Below are 26,750 nucleotides of genomic sequence, written 5' to 3'. Positions count from 1 at the left end.
AAATACTGCTAATGCTTTACCAGCGACAGAATCAATACTTTCATGTGACATTTTGCCCATAATACTTTTGAATACACAGCTTTTGATTGGCTAATTTAATAGGTGTTGCTTTTCTACTTAAGAAAATCACATTTTATATTTCTCCCTGAAAAGTGGAGCAGAAGACATACATAAACAGAAATTATGGCACTATCTGACATCATAACACAGCTGTGAAGGGGCCCCCCTTATGAAAGATGATGGCTGATGGGACCTCTCTAGCTATATACAGTACTGTGTTTCACTTTTAGCCATTATATTAGAGTTGATTAGATTCAACCTTACTGTCATTGTGCAGAGTTCCAGTACTGAGACAACAAAATGCAGTTTAGCATCTAACTATTTATAGAAACAAACAGCTGGAGGTATGATGAGTACACACTATGGATCAGATATATATGGACAGAAATGTATGGGTCTGTGAAGGCATATATAGTGCGGGTTAGAGTGTGTACAGTAGTGTGGCAGTAGTGAGTCCTGCTGTATGTGCCAGCAGCCTCTGAGCCAGAGACTGTCATTGTGGATGAATGTGTGTGTGGGGGTGGGGAAAGCTGTGACATGAAAACATATAATAAACATGCATAAACTGCAAATGAAAATTAAAAACACTTATCATAAAGTGTGATCTTTATACCTGCACCTGAGCAGTTTTGTTCTACACTGGGATTTGCACCACAGGGGTCAAATAAATGATGAGGTTGTATCAAGTGATGGAGTCATCTTAGACATTTTGATTATAAAATTACAATAGATTAGAGTTGGAACACAAACACTACGTAATTGTTTATAACTATATATTTGTGCTTTATTCTATTGCTTGCGATGCGAAGTTGTATGTGTCATTGTACTCTTTGGGCTCTTTTAAGGCTTAAATGTCGGAACTATTTTTGTTCTGTAAATAAAATGATGGGCACATGAAGGGGGAAGTGAGCATCTCTGTTACGTCGTGTTTCATTATCACGGTGAGGAGCTGGATAATATAAAGGAATGCTCCTCCACCCCCCTTTACCACCCCAGATCAGTGCAATGCAATGCCTGGTGGGTACTGGAGTCTTCACAACACAAAGAGGAGCCGCGTTCGCAACGCCCACAGAGGAGCTGCAGCCTCCACCGAGAACTACCGGTACCGAGATGCCCAGCTCGGGATGGTTTCCGGTAAGTGCGTGAAATGTTTGGACCGGGCACTGGAAGAGGGGCAAAGTGTGAGGTGAGGAAATGACCGGGCTGCTATTTTTAAACTAATTTCAAAGGAGGAGGCGGAGGAGGGTGAGTCAGAAGAGAGGTAATGTGAGTGCTGAGGTCCTGACGGAGCAAATCAGCCACAGTGATTGAGTTTGGAGGGAAGATATCTCCGCAGACAATAACCTAAGTTGCGCTCCAACTTAGCCGATACAGAACAAGCCGGTATAGCGAGAAGCCTAAATTGCACGTTTGCAATGCAGCACTGCGTGTAAACATCTCGGTTTTCTGCACATCCTGCGTGTCAAAGGGTGAATGTTTTTGTGGTTTTCGCTGAAATCCCTGCTGCTGTTCCACCGCCTGGAACTCCATTTTCCACTGATCTCTGCATCTAGGCGTCCATGCACAAAGGATGCGTGTGATCACGGGGATGTAGGCTAGATGGTTTGTGTGTGTGTCGACGTTTGTAGTCGGGTGACTCTGTCCGTGGGATGCATGTTTAAGGTCTGTATGTCGCTTTTTAACATCTCAGCACGTCATGGTGAAAAAGAGAATATAGGCATGTAGAAGCGCTGTTTTTGTCTGCAGGCATCAGAAGGGGGATGCTGCTTGACTCGAAAAACCGATCAGTTACCAAATCAGAGCACTCTTAATTGTGGCTTCATTTTTTTGAAGACACCGGATTACACAATGCTTTGAATATAGAAATCCAAGCCCTCTGCTTCAAAGTAATAATTACTAGCTAATAGAAAAGATTAACAAATGGATATCTGTTTCAAGGCCTGTCTGCACGTATGTGAAAAGCAAACTAAAATATAAGAAGCAACAACAAATCCACGCATAACGAAATCCATATATTATATCCATATATTAGTTGTATGTGTATTTATTTGTTTATTGCAAAACGTCGCACAATGCGTTCATCGGCTATGCCTTTATTTTGAATGGTATGGCCGGAAGTCATCGTTTTTGCGGTGGTTGATTCTCGCTCATCAGCATCTTGAGTTCACTCACTGGCGCGAGATCCGCTCGCGGAGAAGGAGGCAGGTCGGTGTTGAAAGCCTCCCGACAGGCACCGTCCGTTCCAGCTGGCAGTCACGGCTGTCTTAATGTGATGCTTTTCACACGATAGACCTCGTCCACCTCTCAGGTAATTTGAACCTTGCCTCAGGAAACAAAGCGTTTTAGTGATTGTCAGTCGACTCTCGGCGATTCAATTAGAAATCAGCGCTCCATTTACATCTAATTAGGACAACGGTTGTTCGGGCAAAGATGGAAGATCGCTCGTGCATCTTCAGCGGCGGCAGTTCGGGAGATGTTAGCCTAGCAAAGCTTTTTCTTTTTACGTGTTTTCATTTTTAAATCATTCGTTGTGTCGTTGACCAAGTAGAGTGTTTGTTTTGCTTTGTTTTGTTTTGTTTTTCTTCAAGGACATAAAATATGAATTTATTGAGATTACAAGTCAGTTTCAGAGTAAGCTAACAGACTTCTTGTCAAGAAACCTACTGATCGAAGCTCTTACTGTAAAACTGTTCTCAACAGGCTGAGGCATAAGAAATGTTACCTATGTGTATATGATTATTCATTGTCTTATATTTATTTTAATGAGTTTTCAATAATAATTCCGGCACATGTGAAGTCATATCACAGCCTGGCTAACGGTCTTGTCAGGTGCCTTCTGTCCCTCTTGAACCTGCATCTTGTCTCCTCCTGTACAGTAACATTTCCTCTGGTTTCATCTGCTTGTGGTGGAGTAGCTCCTGAAGTTAATGTGCTCATCTGAAGAAAGAAAAAAACATGCTGCCTCACTGCTTGTGTTGTATTGGAAGTGGAAGGAACCCCCCCCCCCCCAACTTTAATGGGCCATTAAGAGGCAACTAGGATGGTTAAGATGTCAGCTGGGCCTGATTGATTCGGTTAGACCACGGATGAGACGGACTGTGTGCCTGAGATTCCTGTGGAGCTCTTAGATGAATGTTTGTCCTCCACCCCTCCACCCACCCCACTCCCTGCAATCCTTCAAGCAGCAGCCTCTAGCAGGGATCAGAGTGGATGACAACCTGGCTCAAGGCTGGAGATGCTGCATGTAAAAAACCATGTTGATGCTTGTTGTGTATTGATCTGTTACCTTCAATGTAGTGATGATGCCAGGTCTTAAGTGATGGCACATACCCCTGCAGTGCAGTCTTCACACAGGTGGAGGGACACTGAGGAAGAAAAGTTTGGAGCGTTTTGGGCTCCTTGTAAAAGTGGGCCACCGGTCCCTGCGGTGAGTGACGCTTTTCTGGGGCAGGCTCGGTGATGACGCTCGCCCGGCCCGGATTGGGAACAGACACCCTCGTCCATCCGCTTTGGAGAGGGGTGCGGAAACTGTGCTGCTCGGATACACACTGCAGGAAGGTCCAAGCAGAGAGACAGCGGGTCTGACTTTTCAAACAACAGCAACTTTTTTCGGATCCATCTATCATTGATATCTGTCTGGAGCAGGCTCGTAAGTATGCTGCTTCTCAGTCCACCTGATCCATCACCCGGTGGTATTAATTCAGTGATTCACCATCTTTTGTCAGAGAGTAAGTTGATAGAAAGTCTGTTTTAGACGTAGGTCTAAAGTGTGGAGTTGCATAGTCTTGGCAGCTTTTTGTTCCCAAAACCCAAGCCCTGGAGTGAGAAGCGTACTGCTATTTAAAGATGGCACAACTGAACCAGCTGCTGCTGTTTCCGCTCCCATCGTAATTGAATCGGTGCTAGTAGAGTGCGCCAGTGAGGGTGTGTGTCCTCCACTGAAGATTATATAGTCACAGTTTCTAGGCGGTCTGTAACGGCCACTTTGACATACCTGATTGGTGGCTCCTTTTCCTGGTGAGTGTGTTTGTGGGACAGAAAATGGATGAAAATCCCAGCCGCTATCATCCGCAGTGAAGCTACCATCCATGAAGAGGATGTGGGTTTGTAATGGGGGTTTTCAAACAGGGTTCATCCTGGTTGTACAGACAAGATTATAGTACAAGTAGTGATTGACGAGGTAGGGAGGTAACTTTTAACTCCTTTATTTTCTCCTCTGTCAGAATATTCAAACTCTCGGATGTTTATGTCATGAATTGGTTTTGTGTGTCACTTTCTTTTCGATCTGTTTGCCCAACGCTGAGGTGACTTGTGGTGGCTGTCCACAGCTTCAGAAAAAGTATCTTCCATGACAGTGAAGATGGTGAGTGACAGAGGTCCAGTTTGGACAGACTACTTTCATCCTGATCTGATGTGTACGACGAAGAGCAGGGAGAGGGTTAACAGCTCAAAAGGGAACTAGGCCATCAACATCCCTTTTTTATGGGCACATTCTGAGACTGGCTGTGAGCGTGACAGAAACAGCAAGAGAAACAGCAACATTTGATGGTGGAATGTATCTACTGAAGCCACTTCTTTTCTTTTTTCTTGGATCATCCATGTTGTACTTGACATGCAGTGATGCATGCAAGCGTTATGCATACATAACACATGAGACTATGGCTGAAATGGTGGAAAGTTCTCTGTGTTTGTAGCTCTACCCCCTCACTGCCTCAAATCTGCTCTTTCTTTCAGACACCAAAGATATTTTCTCTTTGCCTGGATCGAGCAAAACGCTCACCACTCAGCTCGATTATTTTGAGTCATCCAGCCGAGGCTGTGGCACAGGGCGGGAGTGTAAAAAAATTCATCTCCGACCACGAATGCATCTGCCTCCCCTCAGTGGTGTCAGGGTTCTCCTCCAGTCTGTTTGTATGGCTCTACTATGAAAACTACAATCCTTTAAACCCCACTTTATGTGTTTTTTGACAGGATTATTGGCCTCTTTGATGTCCAAGGGCTGTTACTCAGGCATCTTCCTCTGACAGGGAAGTTCACCTCTGAACCTGCCAGTAAATTGGCCTAGAAGAGGAACAGAGAAGAATGCCAAAATATAGACTATAATAGCGTAGGTGGGAAACTGTCTGATTTGTGTATCACAATGCTGCACAGCATCACGTGCCTCAGACAGACAGAGTTTTACTTCATGGCAGGACAGCGATCATTGATTACAGTAATGGTCTTGTCAGAGGGCCTCCAGTGGCCTGGACACCATCACAAAGTTTAAAGGGGCTTTCGCTCTTATCTGATGCTGAGATTCGGTTAGACCAGTAATTCACTGAAATGTAAGATGATATGGAACTCCATTAGACCACCAGAAGGATGACTTTGCAATGGAATTCATCACTAATGTTGAGAGAGAAACTGAAGGAATTTCTGTGGCCTTGTTCAGGGAAGGAGTTTGGTTCGTATAAACTTATTCACTGATGGTTATAACCAGCATTTTTTTTCGCCATGCTATCTTCTTTTTGGTTTCTCATGCAAAGCAAATGTCTGCACTTGTTTTTCTCTCTCTTTTTAGTGTAATTTGTAATGATGCTCTTAAGTCTTGGACTGCAACTTATTTATTTTGTAATTAACCTTTTTTTTTTTCATTTAAGCCAGTTAATAGTTTCTACAAAATCCCTGTAAATAGTCTAAAATGCTCATGACAGCTCTTTGGAGTCCCAGGTGATGTTTTGAATATTGAATTTACAATGATTTGAGAAGCTTTAACCGGCAAATATTTTTGATTTTTGCTTTCTAATCAGCTTTAACGATCAATTGAACAAAATTGTTGCCAGTTATTTGTCATCTTACTGATTAATCGACTATTGGTGATATTTTATTGGTAACTTTTTTCATTATTGATTAATGTGCTCATTATTTTCCCTCCGCCAGTGGTGAGGTCTTCAAACATCTTATCCAACCAACAAACTACAATATTTAGTTTCCTGTCATGTATGACAAAGAAATCCTCAAATCAAATCAAGCTGGAACCAGCTTGCTCATTTCCTCTGATTCTTTTATGAGAACCTTTTGTGTTCCACTATGTCAGATGTGGAAATTCAGTTCTTCAGCCTCTGTCTGGTGATGTCTAACTTGATCTCGTCTTGTTTACTCTGTTTTCACTGGCCCTGTTCAGTCTGCTCTGTCTTTTGCCAGTTTATTTTTTGTTATTTCTAAAAGTAATAAACCTTATTTGCTCAGTATGTGCTTTGCAAGTTCAGTCACCTAAAATAGTTTTGGTCATAAATTGCCCGCTTCACGTACTTAAAAGAATTAGTTTGTGCTTGTGAAGTGATGCACTTGGCCAAGAAAAAGTTTAATTACATTAGTGAAGTGTTTCAATGACAGCGTTTTGGCTTTTTACACGTGAATAGTTTGAACAATGCCCAGTTAGAAGCAAAGGTCTCAGTGTTTGCCAGGAAACTGCTCTCCCACAAGATCTAACACCACCATCAGCATGACGTAACAGAAATCAATTCACGCTTCAGTCATCCAGTTTTGTGGACCACTGTAGCACCGTGGTCTTTTTTTAGATGACTGGGGTGGTGTTCTGCTCTAGTCCATCCACTTCAGGTTTTACAACACTCTGTTGTCAGCACCTAGCTTTTCTGTTTGGTCTCTTTTTAAAGGCCTTTGTTGTTTTCTCTGTTTCATGCTTTGTCCTGCTGCACTCTCGTTCAAATCGAAATTTACTGCAGTTTATGTACAGCCTAAGAAATTGTCTTTCATGTTCCTCTTCTTTTTTGTCCTCCTTTCATTGCCCTCAAAAAATAAGTATGGTTATCGCAGATCTATTCAAGTTGGCGACACTAAAAATAAAAGGCAAAAGTATTTCTGTTCGTTCCTGAGGTTTAATATTGTCCCTCTGGCTATGACACCTGTACACTGTGCTGCAGCTTGAGGTACTGCGTGAGCTTGACTTTCACTGGACTAAGAATGTACCTGGCTTTGGCCCTTTTCCTGATCGACAGGGAATGTGGATGGTTATGCAGCACAAAGCTTGATGTCATCTTCACGCTGTAGGTTTTTAGACCCCATTTACTTCTTGTATTTTTCTCTAGCCACATAAGATATCAGAATGTAGCTCACACTGGATGGCGTAAATGGGGTCTTACTTCTGAGACCCTGTTTGGTTTAAATATGTTGATGTTCTTTGTGGTGATGATGCAAGCATTTTCTCTGGTCTGTTTATGACAAACTATGATCTAACTGTCTTTGTTTCTCTTTATCAGAGGGGTTAAGATGGGTGGAGCTGCTGTCTTAAGTATGCTGGAGACCTGAAAAATACTGCTGAACTACTGCTGAGGACCTCAACCACCCCCACCCCACCCATGACTTTCTATAGTGTATGTCTGTACCTTTTTTATATTTACATAAATCCATAATTAATGATGCTAAGGTCATGTACAAAGAATGTTAAATTTATCAAAGGATGGTGTATTAAAAGTTTTTTGGAAGATTAATTTTTCGACATTACTTTTGGAGAATATGATGAGCACCAAAAAAAGTGTCACTGGAAACGACACGTTTTTAATTTCCAGTGATTTCTTAAACAGCCAGACATTTAGATTAGTGAAAAATCTGCAACAAGCATAGCTATGCATGATTACATGCAGTATAAAATATACTGCATGTATAAAATATACTGCATGTAATTTGTGATTTCTCCAGCTAAATAGAAGTAAATATATATATAGATATGGTTATTTTTAAATGTGTCTTGAAAGTGGTCAGATGCTTCAGATACTTTTTATAGTGGAAAGATTCATTAGGGGATTTTAAGGAATTTAATGAAAATGTTTAAGACTAAATATCTCATGAATCCAAGACCGCAGTGTTGATGTTTGAGGGAAAACTGAATTACTGTTTCTGCTACACTGGGTTAACTTCTTGTGTCTCCTCTCACATCTCAAACTGGTGTTGATGCTCAGACTGTTGTTTTTCAGGAACCGTTGATTGGTGTGCCTCAAACTCTGTAATGGAAAATCGTGGTGAGTACCAAGTTGCTCGTTGTGGTTTGTTAAGTGCAGTGTTAATGCGGTGGAGTAAGCTGTAGATCCACTCATGTTGCTGTACATCCACTGTGTTTATGGAGTCTGTCTAGCCTCTTCTCTTTTATGAGCCACTCAGGACTCCAAACATACATCTTCTCAACCTCAGAGCCTGATCGAGGTTCAGTTTCCCCTCCCAAAACTTGGTCTTTCAAGGTTTCAGTGTGTGTGTGCTGTGTTGCCGAAGAGATGGTTCAATGAATATCTGCTGTATCGTTGCTGAAGTTGCTTTTTTTCCCCAAGTTTGACTTTGAGAATATGAGTTGCTGTTAAGATGAACTGTTTAACTGCTTTTAAACGCTTTTATGACAACACTGACCCAAACCTCTTTCCGAAACCCAGCAGCTGTACAGGAAAGGGAAGTTTTAACCTTGATTATGTGCACTGCTGGTATTTGGTTCACTGCCACTTGTAGCTCTCAAGTTAACTAGTTCCCTTTTGTTAAAAAAGAAATCACTACAGCACTGGAAAGTATCTACAGATGTGTTGTGATTGTTGAATTCCATTTAAAGGAATAGTTCAAAGTTTTCTGATATAAACTTATTTGCTTTCCTGAAGAGAATTAGATGAGACGAACGATAGCACTTTCATAAAGCTGCAGACAGGAGCTGCTTATCTTAGCATTGCATAAAGACTGAAGGTGAAAAAGTCTGTCTCCTGGCAACTCTAAAGCTCACTAACTAGCAACTAACTGCAAGTAAAAGCATTTGGTTGTTGTTTTACAGCAGGTTGTACACTGGATTATTACTTAGCCTGTTTCCAGTCTTTGTGCTAAGGTTAGCTAACTAGCAACAGGTAGCTTCATATTTACTATTTAGACATGAGAGTGGTATCGATCTTCTCATCTAACTCGGTAAGAAAGGCAATAAGTAGACTTTCCGAAATGTTACTGAGCCACATACTAACGTTTAGAAATGGCTGCCTGTTCTCTGCATTGTCCTTATCACTGTGATGCTGGTGTTCAAATGATCTTTTTTAACTTGCTTAGATAGATAAGTGGTTATACGAATATAGTGTATGAAGCATGTGTAAATACATTTGAAAAGAAGAGTAATTTTCTATGATGAATAAGACTTTTGGTAGTGACACAGAGCACCATCCACAGGGTACTATCCATACTCTCCCCATGTCATAGGGGTGTGTGTGTGTGTGTGTGTGTGTGTGTGTGTGTGTGTGTGTGTGTGTGTGTGTGTGTGTGTGTGTGTGTGTGTGTGTGTGTGTGTGTGTGTGTGTGTGTGTGTGTGTGTGTGTGTGTGTGTGTGTGTGTGTGTGTGTGTGTGTGTGTGTGTGTGTGTGTGTGTACCTGCCTCAGTCTGCCTGCCTGCCTGCTGAAGTGGCCTGGCCCAGTCTGTTATCCAGGTCAGGCCAACAGGTTCTGGGCTCATGCGGATTGGCTCAGCTCTCTCTGGAAGCCGGCCCGGTGTGGAGGCTGTATGTGGGGCACAGGGAGAGAAAAGGAACGCTGTCGAACACACTAGCTCTCCATCTTTAGAAACAGCTCGAGATGCAGCCAAACGCTCAGAAAGCTCTGATCTGTCCAGGCATAATGACACAGCTCAATGCTCTGGATTTCTTTGAGGAGCAGTAGGACATGGTTCTCTGAAGACACACAAACCTCCAAAGGAATCAAAGCTCTAATTCAGGGGGTCCAGTCCGCTCTCCCCTTCTTCGTCTAGTTTACAGAAAGCAGTCTCTTTTCCTTTGCTGCTCTGTCTCTCTACATTCAACCCCCAAACAGCCAAACAGGGCAGCTCTCCTTGGCAAACATGTTTCAAAGGCTGTTCAAATTGTGATAAGAGACTTGGAGATGTGCATAAAATGGTGTCTGGAGGCATTAAGAGAGGTGAGCAGCATGATAAACACCCTCTGCTATTTCTGAACAACAGTAGTAGCAGCTTAATATTTGCGTGCATGCTGGATGTAGAAACGGCAGCATATGTCCAATCAACACATTTTCCTATCTGTCAGATTGACGAGTGATCCTTCATTCCTCCTTTAATGTGTTCAGTCTCATGCTAGCTGCTGTATTTCTACCGATTGATGTCTACTTTTCTTGTTCAGATGTTGAAACAGACACATTTGACCTCTGCACAGCAAAGCAAAGCTGAATCAGCAAAAGCTGATGTGATCTTGGTTAACATTTCTCCTTATTGAGGGCATTGATTGACATTGCTCCAGTTTCTTTCCTTTCCATCCTTCAAACCCAAACTAAATTAAGGTTTTTGTTTGTCAGTTAGATAGATTACTAATTTAGGAATGGCCCATGCAGACACTGTCTATATCTTCTGTTCTCCTTGTCATCTCAGCGCTAAGAAGGCGAGAAAACACTGACACCCATGTGTCAGGCAGAGAATAGCTTTCAAGGCACAGTGTGGTCTGAGCTCTGAGGTTTTAAGTCTAGCATTTCTGTGTTGGTTAAATCTTTTTATTGTAGTGTTTTGTCTGGATCAGAGTGTTCGGATCATGCAAGTTGTCTTGACAACCACTGCACCACATGGCAGACATTACACTGTATATACGTTATTGGATGCACACATTGCAGCGCATACCGCAGCACACGCATCAAATTGAAAACATAACTTGTCCTTCTCTCAGGAATGGTAGGCATCTTGTAGTGAATGCTGACCTGTGCTATGAGCCAAGGAGGGAGGGTCAGTGAGCGACGGGAGAGGGAGTCCAACTCCTGGAGGGAGGGAAGGTCTTAAGGAGATTGCGAGAGGGAGGGACGGGGGCAGGACCGAACTGAAAGGCGTAGAGGAATGGTAGACGAGAGAAACACAGAAGAAGAAAGGACCTGGAATAGAGGCGACCCAGGGGTTTTGCTGAAGGAGGAAGGCAGGTGCAGCCGCTGATCTGTCCAGCGTAGTGCACACGTTTCTGGGTGCAGGACAGGTAGAGGCCCCTCAGGGGCTGGATCATGGGACAGAGCCTTCGTGTGGAGACCCCATCTCAGGACCCACAACAACACAATGGCGGTGAGTTTCAGGACTCACTTGTGCAATCTGTGTGTTCTTCACACAGTCATGCATTCCTCAACAGCAATATGCACAGCATGAAATCTGTAATATTCTGTAGTTGTTAAATGAATGAAAATCTAGCGGAGCAATAAGAGTTTGAGATTGTGTGGTCAACTTTGCACAGTCTCGTCTCTCTCTGCCCTCACATTCACCACCACGAGGAATGTTGAATCATTGGGATCACATGGATGAATCTCAGCTGTGCTTTTACACACTGGTGAATGTGTTGCTCACTTATTTTCATGTCAGTTATTTACTCAGTAAAATTGGATATTGAAACAATGTTTAATATGTTGAGATTGTTGGAAAAGGAGATTGTCTGACTGTAAGAGGTTTTACATAATGTTTGGTCGATTCCTAATTTCAACCCCCTTTGATTATTGCGATTTTTCATATTACACAGTGTAAACCTACAGACCATCTTAATCTTTATAGATAAGATAATTATAGATCTTGACATTTAGTTTAACAAAGCAGCTCATACTGAATTCATAGGACAGATTATGGTATTTCTTACCTCAAACAGCATGCAATAATGGTTTGTAATTGACTTGCTGTGACTATGCTATTGGGTTTTAAATGGCTGAACGATTTTAGGGCGCACAAGATTCCACAAGAGGCAATCGCAGTGATAATAACCTGTTTGTGCTGTCAGTTAAGTAGATTAAAATTCATAATCTGGCCTGGCAATGGTTAGAGTTATAATGAGGTTGGTCGTATTTCTCAACCATTGCACCCCTCGGAGGGGGGTTTCTTATGTAAGTGATCAGGACGGCTTGGCTAACTGGTTGGCAAAAGGCCAAGTCCTTTAAAACAACAATCTCCTCTAACCTCATGCTCACCTGACCAGGCCTGCCATGACTCATTGAATCATGAGGTTAGAGGAAAGTCTGGCCTCTCTGAGAGAGTGGTAGGTGTGGCTTCAGGATAGGGGTACGTCAGAGGAACACATACACACCAACAGTGTCACCCACCCCCATGTTTCCTGACTGGTATGTCTTATCTTGGCAGAGCTCCTGATTACAGAGCATGGCTACAAAAATTCTGGTTCTGGTCTTGTTCTGAATGGAAATATGTTTCATATCGTAGATGTTTTAACAGTCAGGATGTTAATTAGTTTCACTGGTGTCACTGTATTGTACCTCGCAGCACTGTTTCCACAAGCAGTACAGTGAACTGTGCTATTCAGTTGAAGGGGAGGTTGTCTTTGTTCTCGGTCACAGAATCAGGGTGGAGTGCCATTTCCTCCCTGTGTTTCCAGGCTACCCCCCTCCACCCCCACCCCCATTACTCCTGTACTTTTGCTCTCTTTGTAGCTTTTTTTTTTTTATCCTTTACTCCCGGACTTACAGTCACACACAGCTGTAGTGCCACCACACAGCAGACCTCTTCGCACTACAGTTGAAACAATGACATGTTTTTGTCTGTATCTGTGAAGAATGATTTTCGAGTGGATCCACAGCTCTCTTCAATGTGATAATTGAGTTGGATGTACTCTACTTTTTTGTTTCTCTTTTTTTTTACGGAACATTTTTGTTGGTGGATTGCCACTTTTTCCAATCAGGCATTGTTGGCTAATCTACAAGTCTCCTAAGGATATGGTCCGTCATCTTTTTCAAATAGATGTGTGCTGCATGGGCTGAGTCCTCTGCGATCGTCATCTCTGCAGTGCTTTGGAGTGTGCAGGCCTGGCACAGGCAGCTCTTATCCTGCTTCACTGGCTTCAGCTGAGACATTGTGGCAGAGGCTCCTCTGACAGAGCAGTCTGCTGTGTGAGAACCTTAGTTCTGGTTCACAGGGAAGCTGCCTTAAGCAGTGCTTAATCTGGATGTTATGGCAGCTGGTCTGAATCCTCAGATTTCTACTTCGCCAAAATAAGATGGATTTCCATGGTGTGGACATGTCCCTTGAACCCGGACCCTTTCTGCTGTAGTCTCAAACAGCTCTCTGCAACTTGGCCTTCTGGCATTTTCTGCTGGGATATACATATACGGGACAGTTGATTTTGGGGTTCCTTCCCCATGGCATGCTGTTTCAAGTCCCGCCACCATGGAAGCTGGACAATTAACATCCCTCTTCCAGGTAGACTAGCATCTGTTTTTTGAAAGGCTTTTCAAAAATGTTACTTCTCGGGGCACAGCAACTTGGGCAGTAGTGCATGAATTTCAACAGTTCCAATTTGAACTATTTTGGGGGTTTTACCCACCGTGTAAGCATTCAGTTCAAATTTTACCCTGCCAGCAGCATTGAGGTGGAGCAGCGGTTAAAGATTCTGTCCTTCAGCTGCAAAAATGGGTTTGAATCGTGTGTCAGCAACCATCCATAGTGCTAAAATGTCCCTTAGCAAGATGCTGAAACCCTGCCAGCTTCAGGGGTGCTGGTCCGTAGCTAACTCTGACTTCCCCACTGTGTGTGTCAAACGAAGACTCAATTTCCACCCAGGAATTCTATTATGTCCTTGCATTTTTTATTGGACTGCTAAGTACGCCACATCAGCATTGTAGGTATTGTGTGAGAGGATATTGTTGTGGGAGTCAGACTGCAAGGCATTATTGTCGCCAAGACATCCTGTGTGTGCATGAGACTGGATGTTTTAAATCGGACCCTATTCTCTTTCCACTGGTAAATATTATGTCTGCTGAGCACAGCAGCTGCAGCCTTGAAAGAGCTAATGTTGAAAGTCTTTTCTGAGCTCAGCACCCTGTCAGTTGGTCTGTCAATCACGTAACCCAGAATATGTAACCATGACTGCAGAATGCCATTTGATGGAGTACTTGAAAGCCTTAATGGCATCTCATAATAACCAGCGTTCCTTAAAACGTTTCACTTCTTGATTGTTAGCTGTACGTATGTATTGTGACTGACTTTTTTCTCCTACTGTATGACTGCATCCATGTGTGAGCCTCTCGTCTCTATAGAGGCAGTGAGGGCTGAAAGGCTGATAAGGCGCTAGTCTCCATCCAGCCAAGGAATGTGAGCACTTGACAGCGAGAAATCCTGGCCTAACGCCAGCATCAGACCTCTCCTGTTAACTGTGGATATGTGGAGGAGTCCATGAGCTCTCAGCATCACCCTGCCAAAGCACACTCAGTTCCCGAGAACTAACAGCTAAAGATAATAACAGCCATAATGAGCACAGCCCTCTTTACAAAGGCAGCAGTTGAGCTCGGTTAGAAGAGAAAGATCCTCTCTGATTTTCTGTGCTATTGTGTCTTGTTTTAAGTTGCACCAGTCTTTCTTGAAGCTGCTTTATTTATATTAAATCGTTGCTTTTATTTAGATGATGAAGCTGAGCAACACCACAGCACAATGGTGGGTGAGGGGGGCAGCACGGGAGACAGCACCCCAAAACGTAAGGGCAAGTTCTCTACCCTTGGCAAGATCTTCAAGCCGTGGAAGTGGCGGAAGAAGAAAAGCAGCGAGAAGTTCAAGGAAACTTCAGAAGGTTTGTCATGTGAACTCATTGTGTTTGGAGCGTGAGTGAACCTCCCTCCTTTCTCACTGCTCATATCAGTTGCTTTCAGCTTTCATCAAAATTCCTCAATGCAAGCGTTCCTGCCCAAATGTTACAGGCCCCTTTGGCTCTCCTAATGTTTTCAGTGCACCTACAGTAAGACAATAGGCTGCGAGCAAAATATCCTGTTGACTGCAGAGCTCTAAACTTGAATCGTTGTGTTCTGGAACATCAGGTCACACGCAAAATGTGACCATTTTCACCGCATTGTTTTTTCCTTGTGAAGGTCTAGGAAAAGAAAGCTTGGTGCGTAACGTAAATTCTGTTTATTGACTGCAGAACTGGAGAGAAAGATGTCGACGAGGCGTACGCGGCAGGAGCTCATAGAACAGGGAGTGCTGAAGGAGGTCCCGGACAACGGTAAGAGTGCTTCTGTGATTCATCTGAGCTCTTTGCACAATGGTGTCTGTATCTGACAGCAGCAGCCTGGAGACTATCACACCCACACAGACAGTACAGTTAAGTCATCAGTACATTATGGCAGGAACAGTGTCCTCCTAACCAGCAGGTGTCTGAGACATATTTGAAAAAGGCAAATTTACTTTCACCTTGCTGTTTTTCAAAGTAATGTAATATCTGTTTAAAATTGCATGCCACTCTCCAGAGCTGAGAAAAAGTGGAACGAATTGTGCCCTGCAGCAAAATAGCTTTGAGAGGGGTGTGTGCAAGTGTAATGCAGGCCCCGCTGTTGCAGAAGCCCATTTATTAAACCTACAGCTGCTCCTTCATCACACCAACAAACACAGACTCTGTCTACAGGGCTTGAGTTAAGGGCACCTTCCTTTTTCACCATGGAACAGGGCGACAACCATTAGTTTGTTCAGTTTGTCTTTTCTCAGTCGATAAAATGTCAGAAAAGAGTAAAAATGCCCACCGCAATATCTCAGAGCCCAGGGTGTTGACTTTAAACGACTAGATCTGTCTGACCAACAGTTCAAAACCAGCAGGTATTATAATATACAACAATATAAACCAGAGGAAAGCAACAAATCCTCACATCTGAAAAGCCACAACCAGCAGATGTTTGGCATTTTTGCTTGTTGAATAGCCTAAAGGATAATGATGAATTAGATGAATTTACTGTCACCTAATCAACTAATCGTTTGACTGCTTCTGTTGTATTACATCAAGATTCAGGAGGGAGGGAGCAATAATCTACCAAAATACCCTACAATATCAAACAAAGACAATGCTAGCATAAAACATTGTGAATAATTTAGATTAAATAAATATTTAGTGTGTAGTTGTCTGCTGGTGCGCTTGCTTGGTGACTCAGAGTAGTGTTGTCATTTTTTAGGTGATATAGTTGTGTGTTCATCAAGGACTTGGTCATATTTCAATTTTTCAGATGCAAATCCAGATACTCAAAACCTGAAGCAGCACTACGTGAAAAATGGCCACACTCTGCCTGTGAGTGCCGGGGTCGGAGGAGGTGGAGGAGTCAGTGGTAGCAGGAGCCCATGCAACCAGGGCAAACTCCCCCTAGAGTCTGAGTTTAGGATGAACCCGGCCTGGCTCAACCAGCCAGACGAGCGCAGGGTCCGCTCTCCCTCAAACGGAGACCGCCGAGGAGCTCCAGGCTCCAGAGGCACAGGACTGCATGAAGATGGCTGGAGAGGAGGAGGGATGGGGTCTCATGCACATGTTGAGGGTGAGTGGAAGTCTAACATGGTCTGGCAGGGCCAGATGGAGGAGGGCAGACGTGGAGGCCGACTTCACCCGGAGGATGGCCAGAAGAGGCCTGGGCTGCAGAAGGCGCCATCGGAGGACGGCAGGAGGAGTCGGCCTGTGGAAACAGACTGGAAGCCCACACTCCCTCGACATGCATCTGCTGAAGAGGGAAGGGCCCGCAGAGGTGAGTCATTCCTGGCATTCCCCCCCTGCCATTTGAGATCATCCACCAATTTTGAAAAGCTGTGATCATAAGATCCTTGTTGAGCCTCCTCACTGTGAGGAATTGAGAGATGAGCTGTACATTTTACAACTTGACCTCCTTCATACATGTTTGAAGCTAGCAGGCGATTCTTCAGTCCATGTATTTTTTTCACTCCTTCTCGCTGTCACTTTCCTGCTTATGTGCTGTCCTCCCAGATATAGACAGGCTCCTGTCGGCTCCCAGGGGCCCTGCTCCAGCTATGCTTCTTATTCAGGAACATGAGGGAATAGCTCATCCTCTCTTCTCCTCTCCTAATTAATGTGGCACGATCACTATACCCATTATTGCCCTTTAACGCTAACACTGTCAGCTCCGTGATAATTGGTGAGGAGCCACAGCTAATTGATTTTACTGAAACATTACACTTCTGAGAAATAATGATGTTTTTGGCTGTTTTTGGATTGCAGTTGTCCAGTTATCACTTGTCTGACATATGGACCACTTTAATTTTTTAGTACCTGTGTACAAAAGTATGTCAGGATAATGAGAGGAAACCTAAATGATCCACATGTGAAACAATGTAATTAAGAAGACTATATATACTTTCTATGGACAGATGTGCAGGTGGACAGGTTTTTTTTTTGCCATGTGTCCCTGCTTGTCTCTTCTGTCTCACCTTGTATTTTCCATTTTTCTTTTTCTCTCTGATGCTGCTTTTCTCTCCCTCTCCCACTCCTTCTATCTTTATCACATCTCCTGCTTTCTGTCCTCTTTTTCTCTTGCTGTGTTTCAATCAACATATTTTTATGAGCATTTTGAAGTATTGCATAAGAAAAAAGGTTGATAGAACCAGCAAACTTGAAAAGACGGTCTCGGTAAAAAAGACTTTCGAAAAAGAGTTAATGCACTTAATGTGAGGCAGATGCACCTTTTCTGAATAAGTTCTGATGTAGTGATACTGATGTAACCTTCCTCACATTAATACATGAAACAAACTGCAATGTCATATTCCCATCCTGTTTTCTACATTTTCTTTGTTTTCACCGCTTGAGGTTTGACTGGCACTGTTTTAAATAATTATTTAATAATTCGGTCATCTTGTTGCACCTGCATCGTCCTACTGCTCTACCTGAACCAACACCTAATAATCGCATAACGGTAGTGGATGTAAGCAAGAATTTATTTGCATTTTCTTTCGCCAATTTTCTCAAAGTTTGGTTAAAATTTGCATTACGTTTGGATGGCAGCCCAGCTACTCTCTCTCTCCTCTCTGTTCTTCATGCTCACTTACTCCTTCCATTTGGATTATTTCCTCTTGGTTGTGTGATGACACACTGATAAAAGCTTGTCTGTAAATAAATAACCCTGAACTTCAGAGCTGCAGCTTTGAGGAATGGCGTGGGAGCAGTAGCGTGGGGGCTGCTGTGGGATGGGCAGAGGGAGGTGGGTTTTTGCTGGTAATTGCAACCACCTACTCTGTTTATCTTCACAGCTGATCCCTAGATAATGCAATTCCTAAACAGTGCTATCACAGAGAGCACTTTGAGTGGCGAAGCAGCAGAAAACGGCTCATTGTTCAGTCCCTGTACTGAAACACTTATAGCCATGTAGAGAGGTATTTTATAATGACATATCACTAATTCATTAATAAGAACAGATAAAAATAATCTTTGGAAATGCCTGCCATGTACAATATTGTGTGTGCTTTTCTTATGTAACGTATCCTCATGATACTGTGTTTTTATAGAGTCAGACAGCCATTTTGTCCCTGACCCAGAAGCCCTGCGGGACACGCTGCGCGAACCTCTGCCACCTAAACACTCTGTCATGCCTCCAAAATGGCTGATGAGCTCCACCCCTGAACCTGGCAGCAAGGGTCCACCTCGCACCCCATCCAACCACCCCACAACCCAGTACTCCTCTCCCTCCGCGCCCTCGGCTGTGGCGTCCAAACCCGTCCGGTCCGTCTCCTCTGCGGGTGCAACCACTCAGCAGTCATCTGTAGCCCCAACCTCCACCTCTCAGGGCACCAAGCAGCCTCCTCTGCCCCCACCCAAACCCGTTAACAGGAGCAACGCTGCCATGCTGGGTAGGTTGGGCTAATGGCCTCTGTAAACAGGTGATGGAGGATGTCACCATGATCACATACAGCCCACATCAACAGTCACAAATGTGCATTATGAACACTCAGATGTGTGCTCAGTTAGCATGTAGTTTTCCCACTGGCGAATACAATATGTACATTCATGAGTCAGTGCACAACTGATGGCAAAGAGGAGCCTTCAACACATCCAGCTACACACACATGCACACAAACACACTTGTGCACACGCATACCCTGGTAATGATGTTATCTGAACAGCTTGAGCTGCTTTTCCCCAGCTAATCACTTATTACGCCTGGACTATTTTAGCCTCAACTTTTCCTCAGAATGTTACACTCTGAAGATAACGGGGGCTCTTGTGGCTGCAGGATGCAGCTTGCAGATGCAGTGTAGTGGTTGTTGTTGTTCTTTACTATGAGTCTGTCTCATCTGGGATCTTGCTTTATTTCTCATATGGGCAAGGCTGGCTACTTTGATTCATTTTTATCTTCTCAGCAGATCTTATGATTGTTGGTACCTTGCGTGCACTTCTTGTCATACCTTAAGTTGCATCTGTGTGATTGAATTATGCAGGGGTTTTTGGTTTTTTTTAGTTATGATAGTTTGTGATTTTTTTTTCTTCTTTTTCTCATATTTTTCAGTCATGTCATGAGATAGTCATGTGACTAGTCAAATAGGGAAGAAACATAACAAGGTGGTTTTCACTTCAGGCTATTTTGGTTTTTGTTCGAGGCAAATAGAAATAGCATACAATGCATCTCACTTCGACACTAACATCATTTTGAAATTTGTGATCAAAAATCTCAGGTGTTGACAGTTAACAGAAGCTGTCCATGAAGTGAAAGTTAGCATTAGCATTTTAAAGGAACTGTTTGACATTTTGGTAAATACACATATTCTCTTTCTTGCTGACAGCTGGATGAGAAAATCAATACCACTCTCATATTTCTCAGTTAAATATGAAGCCTGGAGACAGTTAGCTTAGCTTAGCATAGCTTAGCTTCAGTTTTTTAAGTGATGAAACAAATGAGAAATAATGTATTGATAAGAGTAGGTTAATGGATTTTGTTAACTTCAGACACAGCTTTCAGTCTTAGGGCTATGATAACTGTCCTTTCATCAAACTCTTGTAGAAATAAGGATGTATCTCAACATGTGGAACTCCTCCTCTAAGAAGGGAACCTTAAGAGTATGGTTGGATTTTTTTTTTTTTTTTAAGGGCAACAACAACCCTTATAGCGCACTCTTTTCTATACAGCAACATAGAACAGTACCACCATGTACCTGCATTCATTAAACACTCCAGCTGAAGGCCTCCGTCTCCTCCCTGTTAGTCTCCGCCCTGCAGGGGGGAGAGAACGCTCAGCTTCCGCTCTACTGGTCCTGCTGGAAGCGAGAGTGCGACTACGATGTCTACCTGTCCCTGCCCGTCTACCTGTGCCGGCGGGCCGGAGGCCTGCGCTCAGGTAAAAGGATGCCCTCTGGTATCTGTGTGACCAGGGTGCCCATGTCTGGAATGCCCCCCCTTTAGAGTCTGCGTTCTTCATCGTGTCGCGTCCTTTCTAGCTGCCAACGTATTTCCCTTCAATGATGTTAACTTGTTGACTGGCCTTGATTGCTTTTCTTTGGATGTGGTATATAAGAGCCGCATGTACGTAATGAGCTGATAATGTGTGTGCTGGGTGCTTTGTGTGTATGAGAGAAAACTTCCCTGCGAGTGAGCAGTTGAATGTTTTTAATGCTGTACACTCCTGTGTGGCATGTGAATGAGGGGCAGCCTTTGGCAGGTTCCAGCTGTGTCCTGCAATGCATCAAGTGAATTTCATAGCGCTAATCCACTCAGCTTCTGCTCAACTGAGATGAATGAGTGAATGTGAATAAATGGAGGGGAGAATGGAGGGGTAAAAGGGTTCTAACATGAAGGTATGAATTAATTTTGAGAGGAAGATGTCATTCAGCTCCGTCTAGTCTACTGCATGTAAGTCTGGCAGCACTGATCTCTTATTATGCCCCAGTAGCACGGATATGGCTTTTAACACTGGTGTTGCTTTGAAGCTGTTTTACAGAGTTTTAAGATTTATATGACAAAATATACAAATGTGCATGCATGTAATTGGAGGTTTGCATATGAGCCTTTTGTTTAGGAGCTTTTTACACATTAAAGATGCTCATAAACAAGGTTTGATGGCAGGTTTCAAATCTGGCTGTGCAGAGCATGTATGCTGTGTGTATCTTCCTCATGTCTGTGACCTGGGGCACATGCTGCACACTGGTTTGTTAGGGCAATGTGTGCATTCATGTTGGCACAGTCATGTGATGTGACACACTGTATGTACACAATAATGCTCAGTCAGACATGTAATCCCAGTATTTATATTCGTTCATGTGTATTCTGTCGTGTTGGCTACATCATACATGTAGAGCTGCTGCATGTGCACTCACGTCACTGCGGCAAACGAGATAGAAAAATTACGCACGCGCTAACTCTCCCACAGGCCTAAGCTATAGCTTTTTGCTTTATAATTGGATGTATTAACTGTTTTTCCATTTGCAGGTGACTTCACCCAAGCCACTGGTGGTGCCAGTCTTGTGCCAGCCAAGCCCTCTCCACCGATGCCTCCAAAGAGGACCACCCCCGTCACCAAACGCAACACAGAGGACTCCTCTGCTTCAAGCCATCTCATCAACCCCTCACCACTTTCTCTGGAGGATCACAGCAGCCTCCCTGTGGGCTTTCAGCTGCCTCCACCTCCTCCCTCCCCTCCCCTGCCAACACACATACCACCTTCACCTCCTCGTCAACACATACACACCCACCACCTCCACCATCAGCACTCCTACCCCCACCCACTGCCCCAACCAATACCGATGCTGTTTGACCCTCCAAGCCCAACCATTGAGTCTCCTCAGCGCCCGGCTCCCGTCCCACTCCATATCATGATCCAGCGAGCCCTGTCCAGTCCTGGCCCAGCTCAGCCACACCCAGATGGGTTACAGCGTGCGCACACACTGCTTTTCGAAACCCCTATGGAGTATCAAGGTGACCGTGGTCGCCCCCTTCCTGTCAGCATCCAACCACTGAAACTGTGAGTTTGTCGTCTTGTTTAAGTGCAAAAACTACTTTAATTAGTTAAGTACACTGAAAACGATACATTATATCAACAGTACTTATGTATGTAATTTCCCTTTCCATTAGATCTGAAGATGACTACTCAGAGGAGGAAGAAGAAGAAGAGGAGGAAGATGATGAAGAGGAGGAGGAGTATGACGGCGAGATCCCCCAGCCAGAACTGGAGCCACGGAGTCGGAGATGTTTGGTTGGAGACGCTGGTGTTTGTGGCATCCCAGGGGACAACGGCAGTGAGGATGAGGAGGAAGATGAGGAGGAAGACGAGGAGGAAGAGGATGAGGAAGAAGAGCGTGACATGCACGGGGAGGACAGCGACTCAGATGGCCCTGTGCGTTATAAAGATGAAGGCTCAGATGAAGATGAGGAGGATGAGCCCCCACCTAGTAAGAATAGCCCTGTTTTCTGAAAAGATTTCAACATTATTTAGTGTTTTGTTTCAAGACTTTTGCGTCACTTTTGTTCTCCTTCACACCTGACCACGTCTCTGCTTGGCTTGCATCCAGGTGCCCTGGCCAGCAGGGTCAAAAGGAAGGACACCTTGGCTCTGAAGCTGAGCAGCCGTCCCTGTGCCCCAGACAGGGACAGGTTTACCCAGGAGAGGAGCAGTAGAGACGACCAGCCTCCAGGACAGACCGGCCTCACCTGGCAGAGCAGGGAGCAGTGGGAGGCCATCCGCACACAGATCGGCACTGCACTCACAAGGTAAAGACAGAGGACATCATACACAACGTGCACGTTCTATTCTTTTGTTTCCTTTAAACCGACAGTGGTGAATGTGCATTTCCTGACGAAATCAAATCATTTGTTAGATCTATGCCCTACTTATTGCCTGAATGACAAAAAGATGAAACTGTGTAAAAATAGTACTCTTTTTTTTTTTTTTTTTTTTCCCCTCACTTCAGGCGACTTAGCCAGAGACCCACTGCTGAGGAGCTCGAGCAAAGAAACATCCTTCAGCGTTAGTATAAAGTCTTTCTTTCCTTCTCACCTTTGTTTTCATTACTGATCCTTATGATGCCTTCACTAAAAAGATGGATTCTGCTTTGAGTCTGCTTAATTTGTTTTTGACACATTTTTTTTGCGGGCTTTAACAAACATCACAACTCAATACTGACTGATGATACGTCTTCACAATATACAAAGTAATAACATTTTATATATGCAGTACTAGCAAGGATTGACTTGAAAAGACATTTTGAAAATGTGGATTACTATTCAGATGTCTACTTTTGGAAACAGCATTTACTCTACCTTTGGTGCACCTCAAGCCCGGCTTTCACGCTGCATCTAAATAAAGCACTGTTGTTTTTTTTTCCCCTCTCTTTCTTCAGCCAAAAACCAGGCTGACAGACAAGCTGAAGTTCGAGAGATCAAGCGGCGGCTGACCAGGAAGGTGAGGCAACACACCCACAACAGACATCCCAGTGTCAATTAATGCGTTTATTGGATATTAACTGGTGTAAAAACACTTTTTATCCTAGCTGAGTCAAAGACCCACAGTTGCAGAACTACAGGCGAGAAAAATCCTGCGGTTCCACGAGTACGTGGAAGTCACAGATGCCCAAGACTATGATCGGAGAGCAGACAAGCCATGGACGAAGCTGACTCCTGCTGACAAGGTACCCACACAGTTTGCAATCTCCAATGAGCACTTAATAAACCCAGTCAATCTCCCTGAGATTTTGGATAGTGTTTGACATAATATTAGTACCAGGCATGATGTTTAGCATGTTTCCTTTCAAGTTCACGTTTAACTGAGCATCTCTTTGCTGTTGTTTTGTCCAGGCGGCCATCCGGAAGGAGCTCAATGATTATAAGAGCACTGAAATGGAGGTTCATGAAGAGAGCAGAATCTACACAAGGTATACCTTTTGTCAGTTGGATCTTGACATCAGAATCCCTCAGATTTAGCAAGTGTGGTTTGATACTACAGCAAATACACTGTATGCAGCCACTTTGTCAGAGGATTGCAGTCAGTTCTAACCACAGAGACAAATACATTGTGTTTCCTGTGACTGCTTCACAATAAAAGCCACTCCATGTTTCATTTAAACCCTTTTAATGTGAAGCAGCAGCAGAAATTTGGGTTCCATTCCATACAGTGTCAGCACAGTGAACAGTAAACAGTGAAGCTGGTATCAGTGAGATCACATTAAAAATAGCCACACTGTATAACATGCATGCATCATTTTCTGTGAATCCCTCGTGCATGTGGATGCAAATTGAATCCAGCATGGGAATGGCAGACCCTGCAGCCAACAATGAAAACTACTATACTGAAGAGACATGATTACAGAATGTAAAGTAAATGCATTACATGGCTATTTCTGGAAAAATGAATCCGATTAGTATCAAATGTTTGATTTGATGAAAATCTTCAGAAGTATGACTTTAAACAGAATGTGAATGTCTGTTCATGCCTCATGAGATCTCTTCATTTCTTTTAGGTTTCATCGGCCTTAGCCCCCCCGCCCCCTCTTCACGGATAATGAAGCACTTAAGGTCTCTGTGAAGCTGCTCTCTATGCAGACAGATCACCCTTTTATGTTTCCCGAATGTAATGTACAGATTATCAGGGAAAACCTGGAACTGACTCAGAACAAGAATGCTTCTCGCTTGCCCTCCATCGCCCTCCCACTACATTGCTTTCACTAAACTGAGGTGGTGGTGGCTGAGGACCAGATGCAGTATTTCTCCCAGACGACAGGGGGAACCACGTGCCAATGAAGTGGAGAAGTGACAGAGGACCTACAGGGCTTACTCTCAGTCTGCTGTTATGTGGTACCCCTCAGGGACTTGGATCTAGTTACAACCTTTAATGCGGCCTCATTCTGTGTTGCCTTTTTTCTTCTTTATTGCATATGGAAACGCTAATTCATCTTGTTAACGTAATAACATACAATAATAATAGTAATAATAATAATGATAACTTCTAATACTCCACACAGTAATAATAGATATGGAAACAAACGGCTGCAGCGAGAGCGAGCTGGAGGATGAAGACTGGGCTATTCTGTTATAGGACTGGACATCTCTGGGATATTGTGTATGTTTTATATAAATTGTGTACAGACTGCTATTGTTATACCTTAGAATGAAACTTGGAGAGATCAAATTACAAAATATTCTGTAATGCACAAGATATTTTATATTGTAATTTGGATCACATGACTAGTGACAGCATTTATTTGAGCCTTTTTTTATTTGGCTTGCCTGTATTTATGGTTGTGATGTGAGGTGGCCATTTAAGCGTCAATCTAGATATAGAAAAAGATGCAGGTCAGGAAGCTGTTGGTGTTTTATGTGTGCCAACATACCCAATGCCTAAAGGATTATAGGTTATACTGGTTTTCATATCACTGATTTCTGCAATCAACTGCATGAGCCAACACAGAATCCAATGCTTTTGGATCTGGATAATCTCTCTTCATTTATACTTTTTTATGAGTTTTTGTACTTCCCTTTAAAGATCAAACATGCAATGCATTCTGTAGCCATTTTGAATAAGGTTATGCCAGTAGTGTCAATAACGTAAGTTGCTGAGAGTGTAGATCAGGGAATTATCCAAAAAATCAGAAAATGTATAAACGGTCAACAGGGAGTCATTTGTGCTGGAACCTTTTTGAAACTGCAGAAGTGTTTTATCTTATATTGTTGTCTGGCCAGTAGCTTACAGGGTTCTCTACGCTGTGTACAGGTTGATATAGGTTTAACTGATGCTTGTGTATATCTTGTCTTCCTTTCATTTGAAAAGAAATTTTAAATATAAAAGTATTATAGGTTGCTATTTTTTTAAGCACAGAATATTAGTTAAATGCTACAAAGAATGGGAATATGAAAGTGTACCTTTTCTGTAAAACTAAGCTCATTTTTAATTGAATGTGGAATTGTACGGGCTGACAGTTTTCTTTTTAATTGTAAATAGTCACATCTGGATCTAATTAAAAACCTTACAATTCCATGAACCTTCTGTGCAATTACTCTAAACCTAGCTGTTTAATCAATGGGCCTCTCTTACCTATTGATTGTGTTGAGGTGGAGATTTGCAGGGAAATTTTGAAAGGGAACCACTAAAGTCAGAATATGGGGCTGCAGCGACACCTGGTGGCATGCTAAATTTTGTGAGGCGCTTAATTGGGACATGGTTTTAGGTGCATTGTGCATAATGAGAGTGTCTATAAGAACCTTGGATTGCTGCCGGTATTATAAATGTGAATGTAAAATGCTTAAAGCGGTATATTCTGTAAACAAAGGCTAAAGCTCATCAGTGACCTTGTGATGAGGTGGTGCAGTAATGTGAGGTAGCTGTAGGCCAAAAAAACAAAAAGGCCAAAAATTTACAAATAAAAAAGGATTTGCAGATTGAAAAACAACACTAGAATATAGATTAAATGAGTAGGGAGGAAAAAACTTTATCCTCAGGCCACAACACATACCCTGGACATGTACAGTATAGTGATCACAAAAAAAAGATTCATGAATATGTTTCAGACAAATACAAAGAAACATAAATGATTGAACAGTTACCCAGAATTTAACATGAATACAGGATTGATATGTTTTAAACTAGAATATAATAAACAAAAGGAACAAGACTGAACTAAAACTGGAACCATACTCTGACTCCAATATATATTACAAGAGTTCATCAAACTTTACACTTGCCACAATTCATAATGTCATGTTCTTGTGTGTAATTATTTACCTTAATGTCAAAAATGATTTTAAATATATCATATAAATATATGTTAAAAAAAAAAGAAAAAAAAAAAGAAAGAAACATCCAAGAGACCTGTTAATCTGGGAATAAAAGCTTTCAGTCCAGTGTTTTAAATTGTGGGTTGACCCTTTACGTCTGGATGTGTTGTCATATAAGAAGTACACTATATGTGCAGTTTTGAGACAGTTGTACTTGAATTTCTGCTACGTTTACTTCTACTCCACTACATTGATTTGACAGCTATAGTTACA

General features: G+C 42.9%; 1 protein-coding gene across 13 annotated transcripts; it reads left to right on the top strand.

Moving 5' to 3' along the window:
* Positions 1-1,201: 1,201 nt before the first annotated feature.
* phactr4b (phosphatase and actin regulator 4b) lies at positions 1,202-25,744 on the top strand. Of its 13 annotated transcripts, none has more exons than XM_070966107.1 (16): positions 1,202-1,246; positions 7,320-7,433; positions 8,034-8,078; positions 14,436-14,600; positions 14,949-15,029; positions 16,018-16,524; positions 18,293-18,634; positions 19,984-20,115; positions 21,204-21,735; positions 21,846-22,162; positions 22,283-22,481; positions 22,682-22,737; positions 23,111-23,172; positions 23,261-23,398; positions 23,565-23,641; positions 24,227-25,744. In XM_070966107.1, the coding sequence occupies exons 3-16, from the start codon at positions 8,066-8,068 to the stop codon at positions 24,240-24,242; spliced, it is 2,637 nt and encodes an 878-aa protein (XP_070822208.1). In that variant the 5' UTR covers positions 1,202-1,246; positions 7,320-7,433; positions 8,034-8,065; the 3' UTR covers positions 24,243-25,744. The 13 variants fall into 13 exon arrangements, with proteins under 13 accessions (XP_070822208.1, XP_070822214.1, XP_070822216.1 ...); XM_070966109.1 differs by lacking the exon at positions 1,202-1,246 and adding an exon at positions 1,352-1,529; XM_070966110.1 differs by lacking the exon at positions 1,202-1,246 and adding an exon at positions 1,651-1,722.
* Positions 25,745-26,750: the final 1,006 nt, after the last annotated feature.

This window comes from Chaetodon trifascialis, chromosome 7 (assembly GCF_039877785.1).
Source record: "Chaetodon trifascialis isolate fChaTrf1 chromosome 7, fChaTrf1.hap1, whole genome shotgun sequence".
In the NCBI taxonomy this organism is placed as follows: domain Eukaryota; kingdom Metazoa; phylum Chordata; class Actinopteri; order Chaetodontiformes; family Chaetodontidae; genus Chaetodon; species Chaetodon trifascialis.
This window is presented reverse-complemented; position numbering and strand designations above follow the sequence as displayed.